Below are 24,893 nucleotides of genomic sequence, written 5' to 3' on the forward strand. Positions count from 1 at the left end.
ACCTCTTACGACAAGCACAGTCAGTTGCCTTTTATGGCAAGCATGGTTTGCTGAGGGCCTGTTCCACCCTGGACCTTCACGGGTCAGTTATGTACATCAATGTTCATGATTACAATCCATGAAACTTTTGGCATGAATAAGATGATTTACAGACTGCCATGATACAGCTTGAATATTGCTGAGTGGGACATTAAACAACAAAAACCATACAGAGTGACTGACAGCACAGAAACATATAACATAATTTTCCCTGGATCACTGGATTACTTTCAAAAAGTGACACATTGGCTGAAAAAACCAACTGATTAGACAGATCAAATATAAGATATGCACTAACAAAACTATCGGTACCATCCTTTGTAACTACTAGCCTCTTTTCGTAACCTACTACAGGATTCTTTGTCATTGCAAACCAATCAAATCATGTGTTGTAAAATGTGAAATGAGATCAAACAATATCTTTGCGATTATCGATTTTTGCTATTATTATTTCCATGATAAAGAAATTATCTTGCTACTGAAATTTGTTTGATATTAATAACAAAAGAACTTACATACAGTGTTGTATTATTACTTCACTGGCATTGGAAATTGTTGACACATTTTGAAGCATGAAAACGGCATCACCATCAGACTTTGAACTGTACTTAAAATATGGAAATTCAGAGTAATATTTCCTTGGAAAAAAAAACAGATGTTTTTTCATCACCATGCCCATTTGTGCCTAAACCCGGTCTAACAAGGGTTATGAGAGGGTTTTGAGACAAGATTTGGCTTGCCAGAATGAAACAAGTAGTTATGAATATCGGCACCATATGCCAACAAGAGAGTAAACACTTAAAACTCAAAACACCATCTGGAGTTCTATAAAATCAGTAACATAGGCATATTTCTTTGGTTTGTCATGACCAGTGGTTGCCATTAAAAAAGGATACATTGCCATCTTATTTTAATGTTGGTCCGGCAACCGGAACCTCAGTGTTTTCAAGTCCACCCAAAGATAATGCGTCCCATATAAATAAATAAAATATTACATACATAAAATGTCAAAGGCTTAAACATAAAAAAATGTACATGTTCTTGCATTTATTAGTATTAACATCGGACAGAATATACATAAAATCAATGATTTGTTTTATGTGAATAATTGCGATGACACACACAGTTCCATGTGACAATGTAATTCACTATCCAGTGTAATGTCACTGCCCTGTGTCACAGCGCTATACAATATAATGTCACTGAAATGTGTAACGCCACCAACCAGCATGTCACTATCCTCTATAATGCCACTATCCAGTGTAACACCACTGCCCAGTGTAATGCCACTATCCAGTGTAACACCACTATCCAGTGTAACGCCACTACCCAGTGTAATGCCACTATCCAGAGTAACGCCACTATCCAGTGTAACACCACTGCCCTGGGTAATGTCACTACCCTGTGTAATGCCACTATCCAGTGTAACACCACTGCCCTGGGTAATGTCACTACCCTGTGTAATGCCACTAACCAGTGTAACATCACTATCCAGTAACAGCACAATCCAAAGTAACATCATTGCTACCTTCTGTGACATCACTATCCTATGTGACACCACTATTCCACAGGACAAAAAGTCACTACCCAATGTCACAATGTCCCTATCCTGTGTGACACTGGACTATCTTCACCACAAGCATTAAACTCTCCCGACCAAGCATCTATACACTACAACAGAGCTGAACATTTGTACCCTCATCTTTTTAAAAAATCTCCCTGGACATTGAGATGGATTCCAGACATATTTGTGATTGTGCCCATGACTACAATAATACACATGGTGGCAGGAAGCAAAAGCACCTTTCATATATAAAAATATATCTCTCATATAATCATAATATTGTACATCATCAACAGGTTCTGGCCCCTTGAGACTGCCACTGCCATCGTCAGATGAGGATGCTGTTTCAGAATGAGTAGTTTGGTTTTAAGCAGCTTTTAGCCATATTACAGCAGGGTGCACCAGAAATGGCTTCACACAAGGTACCCACGTGGTGCTGCTTTAGAAGATTCAATTCCAAAATGATTAGCTTATGCATTTGTGTGAATATCAATTAGAGGGTGGCGATCACTCAACACTGTTTCTACATAAGTTATTGTGTTGCCCTACGGTAAAATCAATGTTTCTATATCCAACGTAATGTAGGTTTGGTCAATCTTTGTACTGTTCAGTTTAGCAAGAAACAAATGAATCTGGATCTTCAAACAGTGATGATTTCATTGTACAATGCATTGCGTCTGGTGTTTTTCAAGTCAATAATGAATTATTGCACACACACCCAGTTTATACAGAGGCAGTAAGAGGGCTTGTCAAAATGTGCTAGGCCTACATAACCTCTAGACTGGTGACGCCAACTAATCTTATGAGTGTTGTTGGACAGTGTTCTTCATCAGCATTTCCAATTATTTTACTCAAATAGATCAACTAGTTCAAAAACAACAGGTCCTTGAAGCATACTGGGGTATTCATACGAGTACAGCATATTTGAGCTTGTCATTACCGGTATAGCATTTTCTACGGAGATGTTCCTTCAACTTTCAAAATAGGTGAAAGTGAAAGTGACTTGGGGCCAGGTCAGGTGAATACAGAGGATGAGGAAGTTCTTCGAAGCTACATTGATGTACTGCAGACTTTGCCAATCAAGAGGTGCGAGATGAAGCAATGTCATGTAAAATGAGAACTCCAACCCTAAACATATGTACTTGTATGTATACCCCAGTTGCTTTCGAACTAGTTGATCTATTTGAGAAGATCAAATGTCTAGAAGTTATGTATACCTAGAACTTTTTGACTTGCCCTTGTGCAATCCACTTTGTAATGACATCTCATTAGTGTAATGACACTGTGTACATGCTGCTCTCCTACAACTATTTCTGTATACAGTCAAAGTCCCATTGGTTCAAGCCTTTGGAGACCACAAACACACTGACCTCAAGAATGTGACCGCGGATTTTACCTCCAACTCATCTTACTAAAACAGTAAGGTTGAATGAGAAGAAATCTGATTCATAGCACAAGTATACAAGGTCCCTGCTGTTTCTAACATGTTTTGCCTGTTTGAATGTTCAGCCATTACACTAGACACAAATTCGTGTTTGTTTTTCACATTTGATCTTGACTTGTCAGAAGTTCTCTTGACCTTTCAGAAGTTCTTACTGATTTTTACTCTTAGGACAACAGGTTTAGATAGAGATATAGTTTGATATGTCAAGGTTAAATATTTGTCAGGTCTGGTCAGTGAGTTCACCATGCCTGGAGATTTGACACAACTGACTTTGTGACAAGGGAGCTTGTCTGAATAGATTATCTTATATATTGTACAGTGTATCAACTTGCTATCCCAAAGCCAGTACAGTATATCAACTTGTTATCCAATGGCATATTGCTAGCTATTCCAAGACATGACGCTGGCAGTAGCAGTGTAGATGCTTTTGGTCTGTGACATCTTTGGTATCAGGTGTTGCATGGGTGACCCAGGTTCAGGTACTCCATCAGGCAGCCCATAGCTCCGAAGTACCCCTAGAATCATAGAACACTATCAATGAGAACATCATCAGGTAGAACACCATCGGATAGAACATCAACAGATAGAACACCAACACACAGACCATCATCAGATAGAAGACCAACAGGTATAACATCATCAGACAGAACACCAACACACAGAAAATCATCAGATAGAACATCATCAGACAGAACACCAACACACAGCACGTCAGCACACAGAAAGCCAGAAATACAGATGCAGCACAAGCCTAAACAGACAGGTATCTACCTATTCTTCTACCTTACATAGGACACATTCAAACAGTACCGGATCTGTCTTTACTGACCTCATGCTCCAGGAAGAGAGCCTTGAGTGAACCTCTAGACCAGAAGTCCATCGCATAAGCCAGCAGTTTCATGGAAATTGTGTTCACTCGTAGGAAGTTCCCCACAAACACCACACGCTCTATTTTCTGAAAGATAATGAAGCATTTCCAAAACCTAAAATATGTGACAGACTAATCTTTACCTGTACTATAAATCATATAAACTCACAAGCCTTTAAACACTACAAATAGCAAAATCCTATCAAGTAAAAGGTGGGATCCTGACATTCTTAAGGGAGGCAACTCCAAAGTATATCTGCAGACAAAGGAATTGCCTGATCGTTATCATCTCTGGACTATCATATCTAGCATCGGCACAAAAGCTTAAAAAAAAACTGGTTCCCAGACATTGGCTTTTAAAAAAAAGTACAGGGAGCCGTGATTTTCTTTCTCAACCTTGGAAAAGGCCTCTCAAGACAAAATATTCTTTGCTATGTACAATAACCTACTCTCTTCATCTAACTTGACATAACATGTAGTCACAACATTAACTCTTCAGGTGTGAAGTCCAACACTTCATGCAACTTTCAAAGAACTCAACATGATGTCAACCAGTTATGATATGTGTACAGTGTATACAACTAAGAGCACAAACTTCCTATTAAAGCCTAACAACCAGGTAACCAGCTACAGTCAAGTCTCGTTAATCCAACCTCTGTTTATCTGACCATCGGCTTCATCCGACGCTTTTTTCTGGTGACAAATTGAATAAACGTAACTTTGTCTCATTTATTTAGTCTGACATCCTCGTTAATCCTACAATTTGCTATGCAACAGACAATATCAGATTAATAAGACATGACTGTAACAGATGCACCTATGTATTTGTGGTCACCTTTGCCACTGTATTCTAATATCCAGTTAATTCGAATTAATTTTCCTCACATAACTGTCCAATCACAATATAAAGCATGAGTAAAATGTGCTCATGAAACTAAAATACATATATATTGACATCGACCAGATAAATGTTTACAGGCAATTCTAGAACACAATAATATAGTGTTCAACAAACTCTGATTTGTCAATGTAAAAACAATATTTAGTCATGTAACATAATTTACATCTGGACATACATTATCAATGCATCATTACAGTTTTATTCAAGATCTTTTACCAAATTAGAGAACGGCACAACAGAGCTACCCCATGATTACCATGGAATGAGATGAGCAGTACTGTACTACGCAAGGGAAGGGAGGTAACTGTATGCTGTATCTCAAGTGTGTGTTTGAGATGCTGCATATTTATCAAATTTGATGTTTTTGACTAAAATCTAAACGTGCTACAACCTTTCATCGTAATATGTCCCAGTGCCTGAGAACCAAAACTATGTTCCTTTTGTCCATGCCAGTTATTCCTAGCCAGTGTATTGGCCTTTACTGGTTGAATATGGCCTTGCCAACCCACATGACCTGAGGACTGACCTCTGTGACAGCACACATCCGTGCTATGGAGCCAATGTTGTTGGTGATGGTAACCAGGGTGGCTTTGGCCAGATCAGCCCTTGACGCTGTCTCTCTCCGCTCCTTGCTCATCATTTGGCCAAAACTGGAACACAGCAAAGCAACAGTGTTAACGTCGAATTATCACAGCTTTCTACCTGTGATGCACTTGATAGTCACTCTTACTTACCACTGTGGAATCTTTCAACACAGTCTCCTGTCTATCAATATTGGCCCTACCTACCAGTGCTGTCCCCTGTCCAACAATGCTGGCCCTTATCTATCTGTGCTGACAATTATCTACCAGTGCTGATCCCTATCCACCCGTGCAGGCCCCTGTCTACCAGTGCTGTCCCGTCTCCCAGTGCTGTTTACTAGTGCTGGCCCTATCCACCAGTACTGGCCCCTATCTACCAGTACTGGTCCCTGTTTACTAGTGCTGGCCCCTATCTACCAGTGCTGGCCCCTGTTTACTAGTGCTGGCCCCTATCTACCAGTGTTGGCCCCTATCTACCAGTGCTGACCTCTGTTTACTAGTGATGGTCCCTGTTTACTAGTGCTGGCCCCTATCTACCAGTGCTGGCCCCTATCTACCAGTGCTGGTCCCTGTTTACTAGTGCTGACCCCTATCTACCAGTGCTGGTCCCTGTTTACTAGTGCTGGCCCTATCTACCAGTGCTGGTCCCTGTTTACTAGTGCTGGCCCCTATCTACCAGTGCTGGCCCCTATCTACCAGTGCTGGCCCCTGTTTACTAGTGCTGGCCCCTATCTACCAGAGCTGGCCCCTATCTACCAGTGCTGGTCCCTGTTTACTAGTGCTGGCCTCTATCTACCAATGCTGTGCATCATCTACCAGATGCGTACCTGCTGGCTACAGTCTCTCCTTTTAGGTTGAACTTGTCATAGTCACCGCCGTAGATGTCCCGTACCAGCTTGTCCACTTTGGTGGCATCTCCTTCTGACGCCAACTGGATGGCATCCTCAAACGTCTCACAATTTGTCAGCAGACAACACAACCCCAGGAATGTTCCCCCTCCCAGACTGAAACAAAAGGTCGACAGGCTGAACATAAAAGAATGTAATAATGGATGGTCACCACCGTAGATGTCCCGTACCAAAAATGGGCTTTACTTATTGTACTCATGTGGGGAATCGATTCTTACCTAGTTCCAGACACTCGACGGTACTCTGAAGAAGACTTAACAGCCAAGATGCTGACCCCTGATCCGATATTGACAACGAGGTAGGGATATGGATTCCGGAAGTCGAATGGGACCTTCTGACAGAGCTGGGAGTTGCCTGGATCAGTCCAATAGTAGCACTCAAAGGAAGGGTTGAAGCGATCGATGTAGTGGATACCCTTTAGGAGGCACTCTAGCTCATCGTACTTGTGTAGGCGAAGATTCACCATCTACACAACAAATACAGGTACAAGATGTTCTGTGTAGGAAAGCATGACACCAAGATTAACCATCTACACAACAAATACAGGTACAAGATGTTCTGTGTAGAAAAGCATGACTCCAAGATTCACCATCTACACAACAAATATAGGTACAAGATGTTCTGTGTAGAAAAGCATGACTCCAAGATTCACCATCTACACAACAAATATAGGTACAAGATGTTCTGTGTAGGAAAGCATGACACCAAGATTCACCATCTACACAACAAATATAGGTACAAGATGTTCTGTGTAGGAAAGTATGACGCCAAGATTCACCATCTACACAACAAATACAGGTACAAGATGTTCTGTGCAGGAAAGTATGACTCCAAGATTCACCATCTACACAACAAATATAGGTACAAGATGTTCTGTGTAGAAAAGCATGACTCCAAGATTCACCATCTACACAACAAATACAGGTACAAGATGTTCTGTGCAGGAAAGTATGACTCCAAGATTCACCATCTACACAACAAATATAGGTACAAGATGTTCTGTGTAGGAAAGCATGACTCCAAGATTCACCATCTACACAACAAATACAGGTACAAGATGTTCTGTGTAGGATAGCAGGACTCCAAGATTAACCATCTACACAACAAATATAGGTACAAGATGTTCTGTGTAGGATAGCATGACTCCAAGATTCACCATCTACACAACAAATATAGGTACAAGATGTTCTCTGTAGGAAAGCAGGACTCCAAGATTATGGTTGGGAAAGTAAGACCCGAGACTGGAGGGTGGGGAGAAGTAAAACCGAGAACGCGTAGTGCTCGAGGTCTTACTTCTCTCCACCCGATGGTCAAGGTATGCTTTATTATACATATAAACCATATCACCTGAATTTGAATGTTGATGTTATATAGTTAAAAATTTGAATGTCGATGTTAGAAAGTTAACAATTTGAATGTCGATGTTAGAAAGTTAACACTTTGAATGTCGATGTTATAAAAGTTAACACTTTGAATGTTGATGTTAGAAAATGTTAACAATTTGAACGTCAATGTTAGAAAGTTTACAATTTGAATGTCGATGTTAGAAAGTTAACAATTTGAATGTCAATGTCAGAAAGTTAACAATTTGAATGTCGACGTTAGAAAATGTTAACAATTTGAACGTCGATGTCAGAAAGTTAACAATTTGAATGTTGATGTTAGAAAGTTCAGAAATGGTAAAGCCTAGGAAGAGGTCTTACAAAAAGTAAAACAGGGAACTTGTCTTACTTACAAAAAGCATTGGTTCTACAACATTAATTTCCTCCATGATTAAATTATAATTTGCCTTAGCTTGTCTACTGTTCTCATTATGCACAAGCACCACTGATGCATGCACACTTAACATAAATACCCCCCACAAATACTGCATACAATAAACACAAGCTACAGATACACATATCCTTATATTTAGACTCGTTCCTGCCTCAACTCAGGTTTTAATTTCGCTGTTTACAACCTGCACAGGTGGATGTTAGTAATGGCTGGTGCAGTGTACCTTCACTAATAGGTTGCACCAAGTTCATGTAACAATAAGCCCTCCAATACCTTAGAGCTGTCAGTGTGGGTCTTAATTGGGAAGTGACTCAAAGTAATCCTTTTATCTCCGCATGACTCGTTACAAGCAGAAGGTTATGCAAAACTGAGACAAATTCATTCATCATTTAACATCAGCTCAGGTCCTGTTGAACATATCTCATACTCGGTACTCGTTATGAAAATTGTTAAACAAGTATATTTGATGCTTTTAAGAATCTGTGACATTATTTTGTCTTGACCCCAAAATTGTGATGGTGCAGCCAAACCTAAAAGCCAGGTTGCACTCGGTGGGGTACTGAAAATAAACCAAACTCATGCCCTGCCTCAATTACAGGCTTACCGTCGCAGAAACGTTACATATGTACACACACTAATGAAAGCAGGCACACTCCTACGGGTAAAGGCGTCTTGTTAAAGGGAATGACATAATCTGCAGTTTAAATCCGACAATTAATCAACTGAGAGCAAGGATACCTAATTCCATCAAACTACAATAAACTGATAAAAACAACAGAACATAGCACTCCAGCCATCATTATAATTAATCCCATGTGCTATTTTTATCTTGTTCTGCCTTCTAAACATTGGTTTCCTCCAAGTGTTGTTGTTAATCCCTTTAATGTATTCCCTCATTATGCATATAGATCTTAATGATAGTTAATCTCTGTTACATGAATGCAGTTAGTTTTATGCCGCACTCAGAAATATTCCAGCTATGTGGCGGCGGTCTGTAAATTATCAAGCATGGACCAGACAATCCAGTGATCAAAAGCATGACCATTGATCTGCGCAACTGCAAACCGATAATATGTGTCAACCAAGTTAGTGAGTCTGACCACCCAATCCTGTTAGTCGTCTCTTATGACATGCATAGAGACAAGCAAGCATGGGTTGCTGAAGGACTATTCTACTCTGGATCTTCATGGATGTCACATGAACATAAGTTATATCTGTACTGTATTACTTTACACTTGCTTGACACACGCTTCTTGTAAGAAGCTATACTGAAATGTCACATCATAATAAAATAAACACACTGTTATGCATAAAATATTATACTTCTCTTATGGAAGGGCATGAACACAGAAGTAACACCCGTCCTGAATGTCCCTCTTCCGTATCTAAACCTCCATCACCTCACCTTGTAGAAGTCCTCCTCGAACTTGTAAGCTCCTCCCCCTGTGGCACAGATTGCACTAGATAAACTGGAAAAGTTTTTGGATTTTGCAAGATCTATAAAAGCGTACATTTCTGAGGTTGGAAAACGTATAAAATGTAGAGATCCTCGTCTGTTTCCTATTACTTGGTGTGGCATTTCCAGATGGACATCTCTGATCCCTGTCTTGCCGTATGCAACGTTCCCAGTCAAGTAACGACGGATGGTTCGCAGTGTTTCCACTTCCTCTTGTTCTTCACTGTCGGCAATGTCACGTGGTTCGAAGTACACCAACTTCGTCAATGTCCCACCAATGTCCATCCCAAACCATGGCATTGCTGAAACAAAGGCAGGAGTGAGTGAGTGAGTGAGTGAGTGAGTGAGTGAGTGAGTGAGTGAGTGAGTGAGTGAGTGAGTGAGTGAGTGAGTGAGTGAGTGAGTGAGTGAGTGAGTGAGAGTGAGTGAGTGAGTGAGTGTTTTACGCAGAACTCAGCAATATTCCAGCTATATGGCGGCGGTCTGTAAATTATCGAGTCTGGACCAAACCCCTGCAATTCATGAATAATACAGCCGGGGACACCAGCAATATTGCAAGAGGGGGAGAGAAGACTCTAGCAATGGGCTTAAAAAATGTGGGGATCCTCAGTGTTACGAGCCAGCTCTTTAACAACTTATGGGACCCACCGTCCATGCAACAACACTGCAATATATTGCATAAATTCCATTGCATAAATTTGTTTGTGGTTATTTGGAACAGTTGTCAGAAACAATGTCCTGTAAACAGCAATATGAAGAAGCTTCAAAACTGGACCACATAACTGTGTTATCGTGACAATGACCAGCCGAGAATAGATGTTGTGAGGTTGCTTGTAGGCATCAGTTTTCTGAAGCAACATCTGTAGTGGGAATGAAATGTATTTCGTCATCAACTACAAAATCTTTACAAAATCTTTACAAAATCTTTACAAAATCTACCTGTTTAACTGCATTTATCTAAGTTTTCCACGGTCTTTTTACATATTAGCAGAAACTTTTAAAAAAAAAACGATACGCAACAATCAATATTAGAAATAATAATTACATGATGCACACAATTTGTATGAGGAAATTAACAAGTATTATATGATGGAAAATAGAAAGAATACTTTTTCATCCTTGATCAAGTCAGATATATGCTTATTTATGTCTTTTCTCAATAACTGACCCATTAATATATACAGGTAATAGAAATAATGAATGGACTACTATTGTAAGAATGTTGAAGGACAGGAAGAAGAGGATCCATGCAGGGCCCTGCTGCTGGACGCATGACAATACTCAACAACAACATATATATATATAGGTAATCTTTGTAATGTCGCAGTGAGTTGAAGGTTTTACTCAGTTGTCTGAACATGTTGACTGCCACAATGTGTATGCATGTATTATTAATCAAAAGAAAAGATGCAAATTGGAATATATCCAAGTAAGGTTGGATTGTGGTCAATAGTGTGGTCAATACTTTTATCTTACCTCACACAGTCACTGACTGAGCACTCTTCTATTATTTTCAATGCACCTCACTGCCAATAGCAACTCATTCAGTACTTTGTGGTAGTTACCTTGAATAACATTAAATGATGCATGATGCATGATGCATGATGCATGGAAATTACCAATGTTTTGTGAATGGAAATCAATGGAAAGGAGATACCCCTAAATGTGTTTTTCTTATGTAGTCCACAAAATCTAGCAATGGTTATGAAAACATTTGACTCTCCTTCCAATAAACATATTTTGACAAAACGTTCAAATGTAGTCCCCATGATTACTAAGAAGGGGAATTACATTGCAGCGACTTTACTAAGACAATACCTACGCAAAAAAACCAGTAAGATGCAAGATTCAAATTGTTTGATTCACACAGGTTGGCTGAAGTATACGATCTGAAAACCCATGCTTCAAACAATGAAGTGTTCCGTAAGATAAATACATTGTTCACTAGTCCCTCGGGGACCATGGATTGGGATACCATCGATGTTTGTGAACATAAACAAACATGAAGGGTTCCTCAAACCATGGTCCCTGAGAGACCAGTGAACAACTTATAATATTTAAAGGGAAACTGATTAGTGTTTACATAAATCAACAATGTCTTTAATCATCAAAACATATGACAGAATATATTTCAATATTGTTTCACTTAAACGTACAATGTCACATATTTAAAACAATATTTTGGCGTACATTGGTTCCTCAAACCATGGTCCCTGAGAGACCAGTGAACAACTTATAATATTTAAAGGGAAACTGATTAGTGTTTACATAAATCAACAGTCTCTTTAATCATCAAAATATATGACAGAATATATTTCAATATTGTTTCACTTAAACGTACAATGTCACATATTTAAAACAATATTTTGGCGTACATTGGTTCCTCAAACCATGGTCCCTGAGAGACCAGTGAACAACTTATAATATTTAAAGGGAAACTGATTAGTGTTTACATAAATCAACAGTGTCTTTAATCATTAAAACATATGACAGAATATATTTCACTATTGTTTCACTTAAACGTACAATGTCACATATTTAAAACAATATTTTGGCGTACATTATCTACATAAGGCCATATGCACTCACTTTAGCTTGTTATTAATGCAGTAGAAAACGTTTTATCCCATACGGCTTGCCAGAAATCGACAATTGAAACTCTGAGGAAGACAAACTTTTTGATTTAATACTATAATCTGAACACACAGTTTTACTGGGAATAAATCATATGGTAGCTTACCTGAGTATTGATAGAAATGCATAATACTTTTAGATAGGTGTGGTATGACATACAACCTTTAATGAATAATACATCAACTGATTAGTTATTGTGTTTGTTACACAATATTTGGGGTAGACGGTTAGGGACGGTTAGGGACGGTTAGGGACGGTTAGGCACGGTTAGGGACGGTTAGGGACGGTTAGGCACGGTTAGGCACGGTTAGGCACGGTTAGGTTAGGTACAGTTAGGTGTGGTTAGGTATGGTTAGGTTAGGCACGGTTAGGTAAGGGTAGGTTCAGGGTTAATTACCAAAAACAGGGACTGTAAAATGCAGGTGTCTCCAGTATTTGTTATATACATGTATCTCACATTTGCCTCATAATGGATTAGTTCAAGCCATATGTGATAGCATATCACACAAAAAAATATAACTTCAAAATATTTTGGATCTAAAAAAATAGAAAAACATGATAAAAGAAACAAGTAAACCTTAAAGGTCTGAACTTCTAACAGCACTGACATAACAGCATGTGCCTCGAGTTGGCGTGTCAGTTTAAGCCAGACTGCCGGGACTTACCTTTGATATTTACTTAGTGACAGGATGACTAACAGTGTTCGATTGTTGGGGTTCTAGGTTAAAAAATGAGGTCACATCATCAAAGATCAGATACCAGAATAACACAAAACATTAATGTAGTACTGTTAAATACAAATATTATTTTGCTTGTGATATATATACACACTTGTTTGTGGACTTTGAACTTGAAGGCAACTTTAGCATTGACTTTAGTCATAACACATATTTAAATTACACATATATTTCTGAAAACTCAATTCCTATTAAGTGTATTGCATAAAATTGTGCTTGAAGTTTTGCAAACACTCAATTAATTTGATCTTACATGTGTACACACATAAAACAGATAATCTGATGTACATTGTATATTGAAAGGTTCTATTTCAATACACGAACAGGCAACTTGCAGTCTTTTTGATCATTTATCATATTAACAAACAAGTAAGCCAACATTTAAACTTGATTATATTTTTACAATTAACATTCATTAATCGCAAAATAGGGTGCAGTTTATTTGTTTACTCAAAAGAAACTTAGATACCCAGTTAAGATAAACACAACCAAGTACATAACTCAATGACCCAAAAAGTTAACTGTAGCTCTGTTCATCTTCACATCACTGACCTTGGTATGGTTCTTGTCCTGTTGCACTCAGCAATATTCCAGCTATATGGCGATCAGACGTACCTATACTGAATAGCACAAGATGCGCAACTCTGGTTTTTGTCAACTTTTCAAATAGAAGACATAACCATGCACCCTTCCTGTAATAATATTTCATTCTCTTGGAAATTGCGTTTCTTTTGCTGTTCGGTGAAACTGTCCGTCCATCTGTTCGTCCACAGATGTTTTTGTTCTACAAATAACTTGAAAACTATTGGTTGGATTGTTTGAAAATCATGAACAACCTTCCATGTCTGATGGAGACATGCAGTGCAAAGTTTTTCAAGAAGTAAATCACATTATTTACAAATATTACCTGAGAAAAGCTAGTTTAAACTATATGTCAAAAAATAAAGAGCCTAACTATTTTCTTGATGTCCAATGTTTGTAAAGTTTCCATTTTATTGTGAAGAGATCATTAGCAAAGCCATATCCAAAGTTTCACATTTGTGGGTAATGTGGTTCAGGAGATACGAGTCATCACAACACATTGGGGTGTAATAATTGCAGAAAATGGAAACAACAGGTCATTTGGTACCTCTTGGATAATGGTATGTCCTCAGAAGATATCATACAAAACATGTTCAGAATGGTATTGAATGTATTCTCGTCACAATCAAAAGCCAAAGACCTGGATAGCTTGATTTAGATTTAGCCAGGGGCAATGTTGTGTACACATATTCATGCTAGCAATGTTTACAATATATTGGGAGCTGACACTTGTGTGACCATTTAGTATTTAGCTTAAACCCAAGGCATCATGAATGAACAGTGAAAACATTAGAATCAGTTATGCCTTATGATGAAGTCACCTGGAAGGGTGAGGGTAGTGTCTCCAAAGAAGCTCTTTCAGTAAACACGAAGATGGGTCACTTTCACAAGAAATTGTAGTTTCAAATTGCTTATAATGCACTTTCATATATAAGTTTGATTTTCGCGGACTTCTACCTACCTCAAACACACAAAATATTTCTTGTATTATTCTTGTATTATTTGCAGATTTCGCAAAGGTAAAAAGTAAAACAAAATAGTGATCATGAGGCTGGAACATAGCAAACTAATTTGCTTGAGCTCGGCATATATTATGCAAAAAAAACCAAAAAAACATAAAAACCGCTGCAGTTTTGTTTGATATGTTTCAGTCATGATTACAAATTACATAATTTGAACTCATGAGAAATTCCCACTTTGAATTTGTTTTGCCAATAAGTTTATATTCATGTACAGTCATATACAGTCGTGCCCCGTTTATCCGAACCTCTGATATCCGGAAAACTTGCCTTCCGAACGAAAATTCCTTAAAACAAATTCACAACGTTTTAAAATTACTCACCTATCTGGAAATCCTGTTTCTGTAACCATACGGTCATTTTCAGTGCAAAAAGCTATGACTGATTTCTTCAAGTGAGCATGACAGCATGAACAGGTATGAGACATTGTATGTATGCACTGATATTTGTTTATGTGTAATCGATAAAGATTGTGTCTGATGCCTACTATGTTCGTTTCTCTGTACGTTTCTTACCATGGGTACATATGACCCATGGTTCAGATATCCGAAATTCGCTTATCCAGACAATTTCAATAAAAACACAAGTGTTCGGATAAACGGGGCACGACTGTATACTGTTTTGAGATGATGGTAACAGTTTCTTTCTTATAAGATAGATGCAGTGCAAGGTTTGATACTGACATTGTATTTTCGTCAAGAATAATCCTTAATATTTCATTATAATTCCCATGGCAACAGGTGTCCCAAATGATCTTCATGTTATGATCTGTTTTCAGATTTCTTGAGGCTTTTCCTGATCTGTCTCACAGTCCCTGAACCACATTATTTTCCCTACTCCCAAGCTCTCTCTGCAATGCTAAAGCCTTAAAGGAGGCAAGTTTAGACTTCCTCAGGTTCAAGATCTCTGGTCTCCCTGGCTCTCCTCTTAAATTTAAATGGGTTTGTTTGTTCCTATCAAAATTATATACATTCGGAGCCTAAGCATTTAGTCTACGTTTTTCTATAAATTATGAATATGAAATGTAATTAAATTTTCCAGTTAAATATGTGTACACATTGTGATAAAGTGTCCCAAATCATGTAGTCTTTTTGGGATATTTTGGGAGCACCTGCATTCTGTTTCAGCTTGACTTCTTTACTCTTAAAATGTTCATATATGTAAATTGTCAAAATGTGATTAATATTTCATTGAGTGGGATTTTTGTATGTTGGAGAATTAGATAAGGACAAACTTTATGGATGAACAACATGTTTATTCAAGAGATGCAACGTTTGTATTGAGATTTTTGTATCGTTACCTGCTAGACAGTGACATAAGAATCTGTATCAAAACATCACATCACTTGACTTAAGAAGTCCATCCTTAAAGTCTGTCCTTACATGTCAGAGTATGAAACTCCCAAATATTTCAGCCAGACCGCAGTCCTGGTTAGATGTAAACCCTTGTCAGCCCTGACCAAAAGTTTCTTGCCTGCAAATAATTTACCTGATTTATGTTTAACGAACAAAATAGCATATCATCCAGTTGGAATTCATCATTTATTTTTATGTGTGAATTAATAATTATTTATGATTTTTTAAGAAATATGGAGAATATCTTCATATCCATGTCTTAATTTTATCCTAGTTGTCATGGGGGTGAATTTCAGAATCAGGCAGTCTGTACCGAAAATTACCCATCAGAGGAGGATGAGTATTTCAAATGCTGTAATACGTTTAATACTGTTGTTCACTTCAAGTTGGCAGTAAATGTAAGGGGTGTTAATGAACCTTGCTAATAATTTCAGCTTATTTAAGAAGATTTTATGCACATTTTCTGGTTTACTTGTAATACTTTGGAGTACTCATCATTTACAAGCACAATAAATCATGAAATGATACTACAAAGTTTCTGATAAGACCAGATGTTACTACTAAGGTTTAATATTAAACAGAGTGATAACATGGTGCTAAATATGTTGATTGTTATTCAACATTATTGCATTTTGCATTGTTTTCACAGTATCAACAGTCCACAGGAGACATTTCAGTTTCAAGTTGGATGTTGTTTAAAGTCATACTTAGCAGTATTCCAGCTATATGGCAGCGGCCTCTAAATAACCCACTCTGGACCACACAATCAAGTGATCAATGAGTACCGATTTATGTAACTGGGATGTACGATGACTTGTTAACCAAGTCAGCGAACCTAACCACACCATCCTGTTAATCGCATCTTACTACAAGCATACAGGTTACTGAAGACCAATTCTAACCCAGGTGGGTCTTCAAAACCAGATCCTTAGAGGCTTTGTGGAGCAACTGACTTCTAGCCATATTAGAAAGAACCAGAAACTGTTCTGTTCTATTTAGTGGTGTAAATGATACAATTGAAGCAAATGAAATATGAGAAATATGTTTGCAAGGCATCATCAAAAACAAAATATAAATAGCAGGGTTTGATTAAAGAAATTAAATCTACTTGTACATGGTGCAACCTTGCTACACCAGAAAAAAGGTTACACCTACTGTCCAGGGGCAAAAATTATATGCAATGCTTGTTGTGTGATGATTTGGCATTATCATAAATATGATCATATGATGAACATTAATAAAACAAATGTGTCTAATTATATGATACTATCTTGCTTCATAAAACTTCATGACATGAACAGGTACAGATGTTCAATCAATACAAATGCAGTATGATGAAATGTTAGCAGTCCTTGTGCACATACACATTATTTGATCGTCAAGAGTCCAACTCAGAATCACCAGCAATGATACTTCTTGTTTGTATGGCCTACATATTTTCTTATATAGCACAGTTGCTCTTGAACAAGATTTCAAGGAATGTTACAGGTGACGCGATTAGTCAGCTTATGCCACCCATCAACATATCAGCGAGTCTATCTATATAGTCATCCTACTCCACCCATCAACAGATCAGTAAGTCCATCTACACAGTCGGCCCACCCATCAACAGATCAGTGAGTCCATCTTTACAGACAGCCTACTCATCAACAGATCTGTGAGTCCATCTACACAGTCGGCCTACTCATCAACAGATCTGTGAGTCCATCTACACAGTCGGCCTACTCATCAACAGATCTGTGAGTCCATCTGTACAGTCGGCCTACCCATCAACAGATCTGTGAGTCCATCTACACAGTCGGCCTACTCATCAACAGATCTGTGAGTCCATCTATACAGTCAGCCTACTCATCAACAGATCTGTGAGTCCATCTATACAGTTGGCCTCCTCATCCACAGATCTGTAAGTCCATCTATACAGTCGGCTTACTCATCAACAGATCGATAAGTCCATCTATAAAGTTGGCCTACTCATCAACAGATCAGTCGTTTATGTATATAGTAGGTCTACCCATTAACAGATCAGTGAGTCCATCTATATAGTCAGCCTACCCTACCCATCAACAGATCAGAGCGTCCATCTACATAGTGAGCCTACCTCACAGGTAAACAGATCAGTGAGTCCATATATATAGTCAGCCGACCCATCAACAGATCAGCGAGTCTATATATATAGTCAGCCGACCCATCAACAGATCAGTCAGTCCATCTATATAGTCAGCCTATCATACACCATCTATACAGTCGACTTACTCATCAACAGATCGATAAGTCCATCTATAAAGTTGGCCTACTCATCAACAGATCAGTCGTTTATGTATATAGTAGGTCTACCCATTAACAGATCAGCGAGTCTATCTATATAGCTTGCCTACCCTACCCATCAACAGATCAGCAAGTCTATATAGTTTGCCTGCCCTACCCATCAACAGATCAAGAGCACACCAAATACATTACATCAGATAGAAAACAAAGAAAACCTGGGTAAATACTCACTCTCTCTATCTGGTGGTATGATACCCATACCTGGCGGGTTACCTGACATATTCCCACTTGCTGACAGAACAGCTGGCATGTTACTATCCTCACAGAGTCCCCCAGATACTACCACACCTGGTCTTCCAGCCCTGGTTCACAGCTCACACACTACTTATCTCTAACACTCTCTACCTGTCCCTGATGCTTTCAACTGTCTCTAACACACACTCTAGACGTCCTGAATTTGTCCCTTCACTTTGTACCTGTCTCAGCTGTCCACCACACACACACTACCTGTCCCCCTTACACAACCTCTACCTGGCCCTCAGACACCATCACACCCTGTACCTGTCTTGGCTGTAACTCACAGAATCACCACCTGTCCACCCCACACACACACTACCTGTCCCCCTTACACAACCTCTACCTGTCCCTCACACACTGTCTATCACACTTTACCTATCTCCAACACACATCACCTGTCCCTTTCACACCCCCACACACAATCTCTACCTGTCCCTCACACAAAATCTACCTGTTCCTCACACAAAATCTACCTGTCCCTCACACAAAATCTACTTGTCACTCACCCAAAATCTACCTGGCCCTCAACCAAAATCTACTTGGCGCCCACAAACCCTTCACCTGGCCCTGAGACACTGTCTATCATACCCTCTACCTGTTCTTCACACACTCCACCTCTACCCCCCACACACTCTCTAAAAGCTCTTGAAAGTATCTGCCCACTTTCTACAGATCCTGACTCGAGACGTTCGTCCTACCCCTCTCACACCTGCCCTTCATGCTCTACCTGTCCCTCTCACAGTCCAAATGTCAGTGACAACCATGGAACTGGATCGTCTGTCAACCCCCTGAACTCCCAATGAGCCGGAGATAACACTCCAGCCACATGTTCCCTACAGTGCAACTTATGTTTGGACAATTGAGTTAGGGCAATTCTGTTTATTGTGTCGAGAGCAGCATGGTAGTGACAGATCACAATAGCTAATTACAAACCAGTTTATGCAGTCGTATAATTGTTAACATTATAATTGATATCACACAGATGTACCTACCACATTCATTTTTATTTGATTATTAATAATAGTTTTATTAAAACATAATTGAAGATAACCAATCTACAATCGAAAAACAATTTACGATGATACAAATGTATCTTTCATTTTACATTCATTCCTTTTCCGGTATCAAATTTCTTTTTGTGTTTCAACTTCAATTTTGTCCTGTAAGTAAGTAAAAGATTTTAGTTTTACTGAGCACTCAACATAATTCCAGCAGTCTGTAAATAATCAAGTCTGGACCAGGCAATCCAGTGATCAAAAGCATGAGCATCAATCTGCACAATTGAGAACTGATGACACTGATGTCAACCAAGTCAGCAAGCCAGACCACCCAATCCCAATAGTCGCATCTTATGACAAGCATAGTCGCCTTTTGTGGTAAGAAGATCTCAGATCTTCATGGGCAGGGATCCTGTAAGATGATAAGAAAAGACAGATCTTCAAATTTATCGCTGACAAAATTATCGATAAAACTATACCTAGAGCTGTTGACAGAAAACTAAATATAGCACTGTACCTTCTTGTACCAGTGTTTTGGTTTGGTACTGTCTGGTCCAGACTCGATTATTTACAGACCTACCCATTTGGCTGGAATAATGTGGAGTGCAGCTTAAAATTTAATTCCCTATTACCAGTGCAATGTATTGCAAACTAAACTGTACTGCAATATGGGGTGGTGGGGTAGTCTAGTGGTTTAAGAGCTCGCTCATTTTGCTGAAGGCCCTGGTTCGATTCCTTATGTGTGTGAGTACAATGTATGGAGCTTATTTCTGGTGTCCCCTGCCATGATATCGGTGGAATATTGCTAAAGGCGGTGTAAAACTAACTTACACACTGCTTGTATATACTGCAATACTGAAAATTATTGCATTACACTGGAAACGAGAGTTTTTGATTGTAAATGAAGATCCTCTTTTCTACATACGGATTCCCAAGAAACAAATAAACATCTATCCAAAATATATTTAGGATACATAGGGGTCCTTTCTTTTCTGTACAATTCAGAGCATATGAAGAATGCTGTTTTGTTACTTATTTACAATGGAAAACATCACAGAACGATTTTAACTTAAGCCATTGAGATAATGACAAAACTTTTTAGTATATTCCACCAAATTCAACGGTTCTCAGAACAAATATTCATTTAATATTGTTTGAAAAGGGTACTAAAGTACATAATAGTGTAAAACAAAACATGACGTTCTTACAAAACTCACAAGAAATGTATATGCACCTCATGTTCTAATGTCAGGTTGTGTGGACTTTCTCCTGTCTCTTAAAACCAATAATTTGTGCCAAATGTCGCACAGTAACATTAGGGATGCAACAGTTTGGTATGAATCATTGAAAAATCAAATTTAATGGTTTTGATTTCCGATCACTATTTCAATTTGACATTTGAATACCTATTGAAATTGTTTGAGAACAGCCAGAAGATAGTTTTGACCCCAACTTGAGCTGTTCAAAGAGCTGAAATAACACGACACGTGATTGGTTGACACAGGGTTAATTATCCAACGAGAATTGTTGTTAGTAGACATCGTTCAGTTAACGATGGATTGCACGCTCAAAAAGCCGCCTCTGAGCGTTAAATGAAACCTGATGGTTTTATATGTATGAAGAACCAAATAAAAATCAAGGGTCTAGTATCAAAAACTGATTTGAGATCTGGGTGAATCGTTGCATCCCTCAGTAATGCTCATTATGCTAGTCCTGCTTTGTGGACACACAGAGATGTTGCAGATGTGTCATTACATGGTAGGAAATCAATAAATAGTAACTGTATATCCCATTTTTATGGGTAAGATAATACACTATTTATGTCAGTACCTTTACATCATCAGTTAATGTTCTTCTTTTTTCCAGCAAAATTGACCATAATGAATCTATTGTTCTTAAACTTCAGATATTTGAAGCTTTCTTAATGCTAAGACAGTCATAAGTTAATGATAATGTATGGCACTTACGACTATCTTAGTGCTAAGAGAGTTTCGAAAATCTAGGCTCTGATGTCAAACAGGGCTCCAGATAAGGGCCGTATCGGCGTATGTACGGAAAAAAATATATATGCAGAAATATGTAAAAAAAACGTCATAAAATGAAGCAGGTACGCACCACCTGAATGGTGTACACAAGAGTAGCAATGTTGTGTTGCATATAGGAAACAAAACACGACATTACTTACACCCCATTAACTTCCATGATTCAGTACTGTAACGTTTCCCTGTACTCTTATATTGAAAAAATAAGGTGTACATACTCCTCATGTTGACAAATTATCTGGAGCCCTGATCAAAGATGGCATATTGTAAGGTAGAAATATATAGGCTAGTCATCACTATGAACAGTATCACATGTCCAAGTCACACGTTATAGTGTCGTTCCGATGAACATGATGAAATGGCCAGTGAACATATATTTGAAAGCAACAAATCGTCTTAGATGACATGCAACTAATTCATTTGTTCATACCAAATCATCACTATGCTTTCAGCCGTTGGCATGATGAAGAGTAAAAGCTGCAGTGCTGTTTGTAAATGCTGGTGTGAAAAGAGGTTAGGCAGTGTAGCTTTAAGCAGAAGAGCCAAACACTCCCACATGAAAACTGCAGTGTCACAGTGTGGTTGAATGAGCTCCAGACATTGCAGTGATCAGCAGTGTCAGAATCACATTGAATTGATCTATGCAAGTGATGGAGACACAGACATACAAACAGAAATTATTCAATTTTTAAGGCATCTGGCCTACACAACATTCATAGGAACTTGGGTATTGATTTATGCATGCATAAGAGCAATTACATTGAAAATTATTACAAATCCAGACTTATCCAGACTTACATGATGTTCATCCTCAATGAGAGATACATTGTTAGAGTAACAATTGGTACACAGTCTTTCTTCATGTGGGGTAGTTGAGTATCGTCCACTTTCCATGGGATTGAGTGAGTTTTAAGCTACAGTCATCAATATTCCAGCTGTATGGTCGCAGTCTGTAAATATCGAGTCTGGACCAGGCAGTGTGGTCTCAACAGCATGAGCGTCGATTTGGGAACCGATGATGTGTGTCAACCAAGTCATCATGAATAAGCATCGATCTATGCAACTGGAAACTGACGACATGTGTCAACCAAGTCAGGAAGCCTTACCATACAATCCCATTTGTTGTCTCGTAAGACAAGCATAGGTTACTAAAGATCATTTCTAAACTAGACCTTCACAGGTCCCTAGCCGAGAGTCACAATGTGGTCCAATACAGTCAAGACCTGACCCTGCATTGTGGCCGAGAACACCACCTTCAGATTCTAGTGGCCGATTACCCTTTGTATTTTCTTGAGATTTTTTAAAGATACTTCCTGTGGGTTTTTGACTTAAAAGTCGATACCAATCTACTCCCAGATAATTTCCCTACACATACACCTAACTGTCATGTTTTTATGATCATACGTTTGAATGCATTTAACTAGCTCTACTTTCCAAACCACATATGTATATACACTTCAAATTTACATCATCGGATAGTAAATGTAATACTGTACATAGCTGAGTTATAGCTGTAGTTAGATCCAGAGCAGCACAAACTCAATTCTCGTACGTTAATTTTTCTGATCCTGAGATGAAATAAAAGTCGGCATCCAATAGGTTATGTCTTCTATATTATTAACACAGAAACCTGCTTGATCCCTGGAACACAACTTTTGCATTAATGTGAATGGAAAAGAAAAGCTATAAATCATGACATTAAAACAGATAAATACGTTATACATAAGAGACAGGAGACGAGAGTGAGTTTTGCATACCACTAATGAAGAACGTCTTCCGATACAGACTATAGAAAGACTACACAAACATAATCAAATTCTCTCCATAGTACTACCTAACTGAAGTCTGTTTCATTCAGCGAAAATACATCTCGTACATAGACTGTGAATATAACAAACTGGTGATGTCGTTTTACATTAGCATACATTATTGTACATCTATGTCTGTGCAGCATGTCTTCTTGAAATTTACAATGGATTAAGTTCAAACATTCATATTATCAGCAAAATATTATTTATAAGTGTAAAAACTAATACTAGTAAAAACATTCTTATCTTACACTTAGTTCTGCTTGGATTTTGTTAACAATACAGGAATGTATATTTGGAGAATGTTTGAAATTCTCGGACATGTGTCGAAGTGAAATTGTATAAAAATAAATGTCCTTGATCCAACCTAAATGTCTTTTTTGTTTGGATGTGAATGGAATCCTCTCTACAAAGAAAAGCTATAAATCATGACATAATAACAGAGAAATACATTATACGTAATGGTGATTGTAACCAAATTATGAGCGCACGAAACAGCAGACGAGAGTGAGTTTTGCGTACCACAAATGAAGAACGTCCTCCTATACGGACTATAGAAATTAGGCGCTTGGGCATAGCATGTCAACGTGTCAGGTCGCTGTAGTTGAAACACGAAGTTTACGGGTAACATGCCCATTAACATTTAAATGTATGATCATAAAAACATGACAGTTACGGGTATGTGTACGGAAATTATCTGGGAGTAGATGGGTATCAACTTTTCAGTCAAAAACCCACGGTAAGTATATTTAAAAAATCTCAAGAAAATACGAGGGGTAATTGGCCACTAGAATCTGAATAGGATTTATGAAAGTGGTGTTCTCGGCCGCGATGCAGGGTCATATCTTGACTGTATTGGACCACATCGCGGCTCTCGGCTACACAGGTCCCATACAATCATGATCACAGTGCACATGAATTCATCAAAAGTAATGTTTTTGCACAAGTATGACGTTTATGTCACATATATGTTGATCACTGGATTGTCTGGCCTACACTCGAATATTTACTGACTGCTGCCATATTGCTGGATTACTGCCAAGAGTGGGGTAAAACTAAACTCACTCACTCCTGAATGCCACACTTACCTGGATAGTCCACACTTGTGCCATTATTCTCAGGTGAATCCTCTGGATAATGAAAACCGTTGTGGTCTGTGGAAGCCATCACGTCGTCTGTCAGTTTTGAGGTGTAATGGTACAATGGTCCCAGTTACAAACCCGGAAATGCCGTAATTTACATGTTCCCTGCAAAAATCTTCCTAAATAAGCACATCTATACACCTTGAGTGACAGTCACTACCGTCGAGGCTGACGCTCCATTGCTGATCAGTTGCAAGTGGAGTAGCTTAGCTCACACTGTGGGCTGATTTCTTTAGGTTAAGTAAACACTTAAAAACATGTTGACTGAGGCGACAGTGTATGACTTATTGTATCTTGACGAACACTATGAGCCGATGTGGGGTCACCATACAAGAGGTCACGCCACATGCGAGTGGTCATGTTTACAGCAGTTATGCCCCTTCCAAACAAAAGTCCATATTGTTTAGAAACCGACAAGTGTTACCTTGATTACTTACAAGCACCTGACCTAAACTCCTTACAGTACATAGAAGGCTT

The 24,893-nt window shown here is 38.6% G+C and overlaps 1 protein-coding gene across 1 annotated transcript; it reads right to left on the reverse strand.

Moving 5' to 3' along the window:
- Positions 1–1,494: 1,494 nt before the first annotated feature.
- LOC137265870 (pantothenate kinase 3-like) lies at positions 1,495–24,766 on the reverse strand. The gene is made up of 7 exons (XM_067801332.1): positions 24,363–24,766; positions 9,487–9,839; positions 6,524–6,771; positions 6,225–6,401; positions 5,343–5,466; positions 3,877–4,002; positions 1,495–3,562 (listed from the first exon to the last, which is right to left on the reverse strand). The coding sequence occupies exons 1-7, from the start codon at positions 24,439–24,441 to the stop codon at positions 3,497–3,499; spliced, it is 1,173 nt and encodes a 390-aa protein (XP_067657433.1). The 5' UTR covers positions 24,442–24,766; the 3' UTR covers positions 1,495–3,496.
- Positions 24,767–24,893: the final 127 nt, after the last annotated feature.

This window comes from Haliotis asinina, chromosome 15 (genome assembly GCF_037392515.1).
Source record: "Haliotis asinina isolate JCU_RB_2024 chromosome 15, JCU_Hal_asi_v2, whole genome shotgun sequence".
NCBI classification, from domain to species: domain Eukaryota; kingdom Metazoa; phylum Mollusca; class Gastropoda; order Lepetellida; family Haliotidae; genus Haliotis; species Haliotis asinina.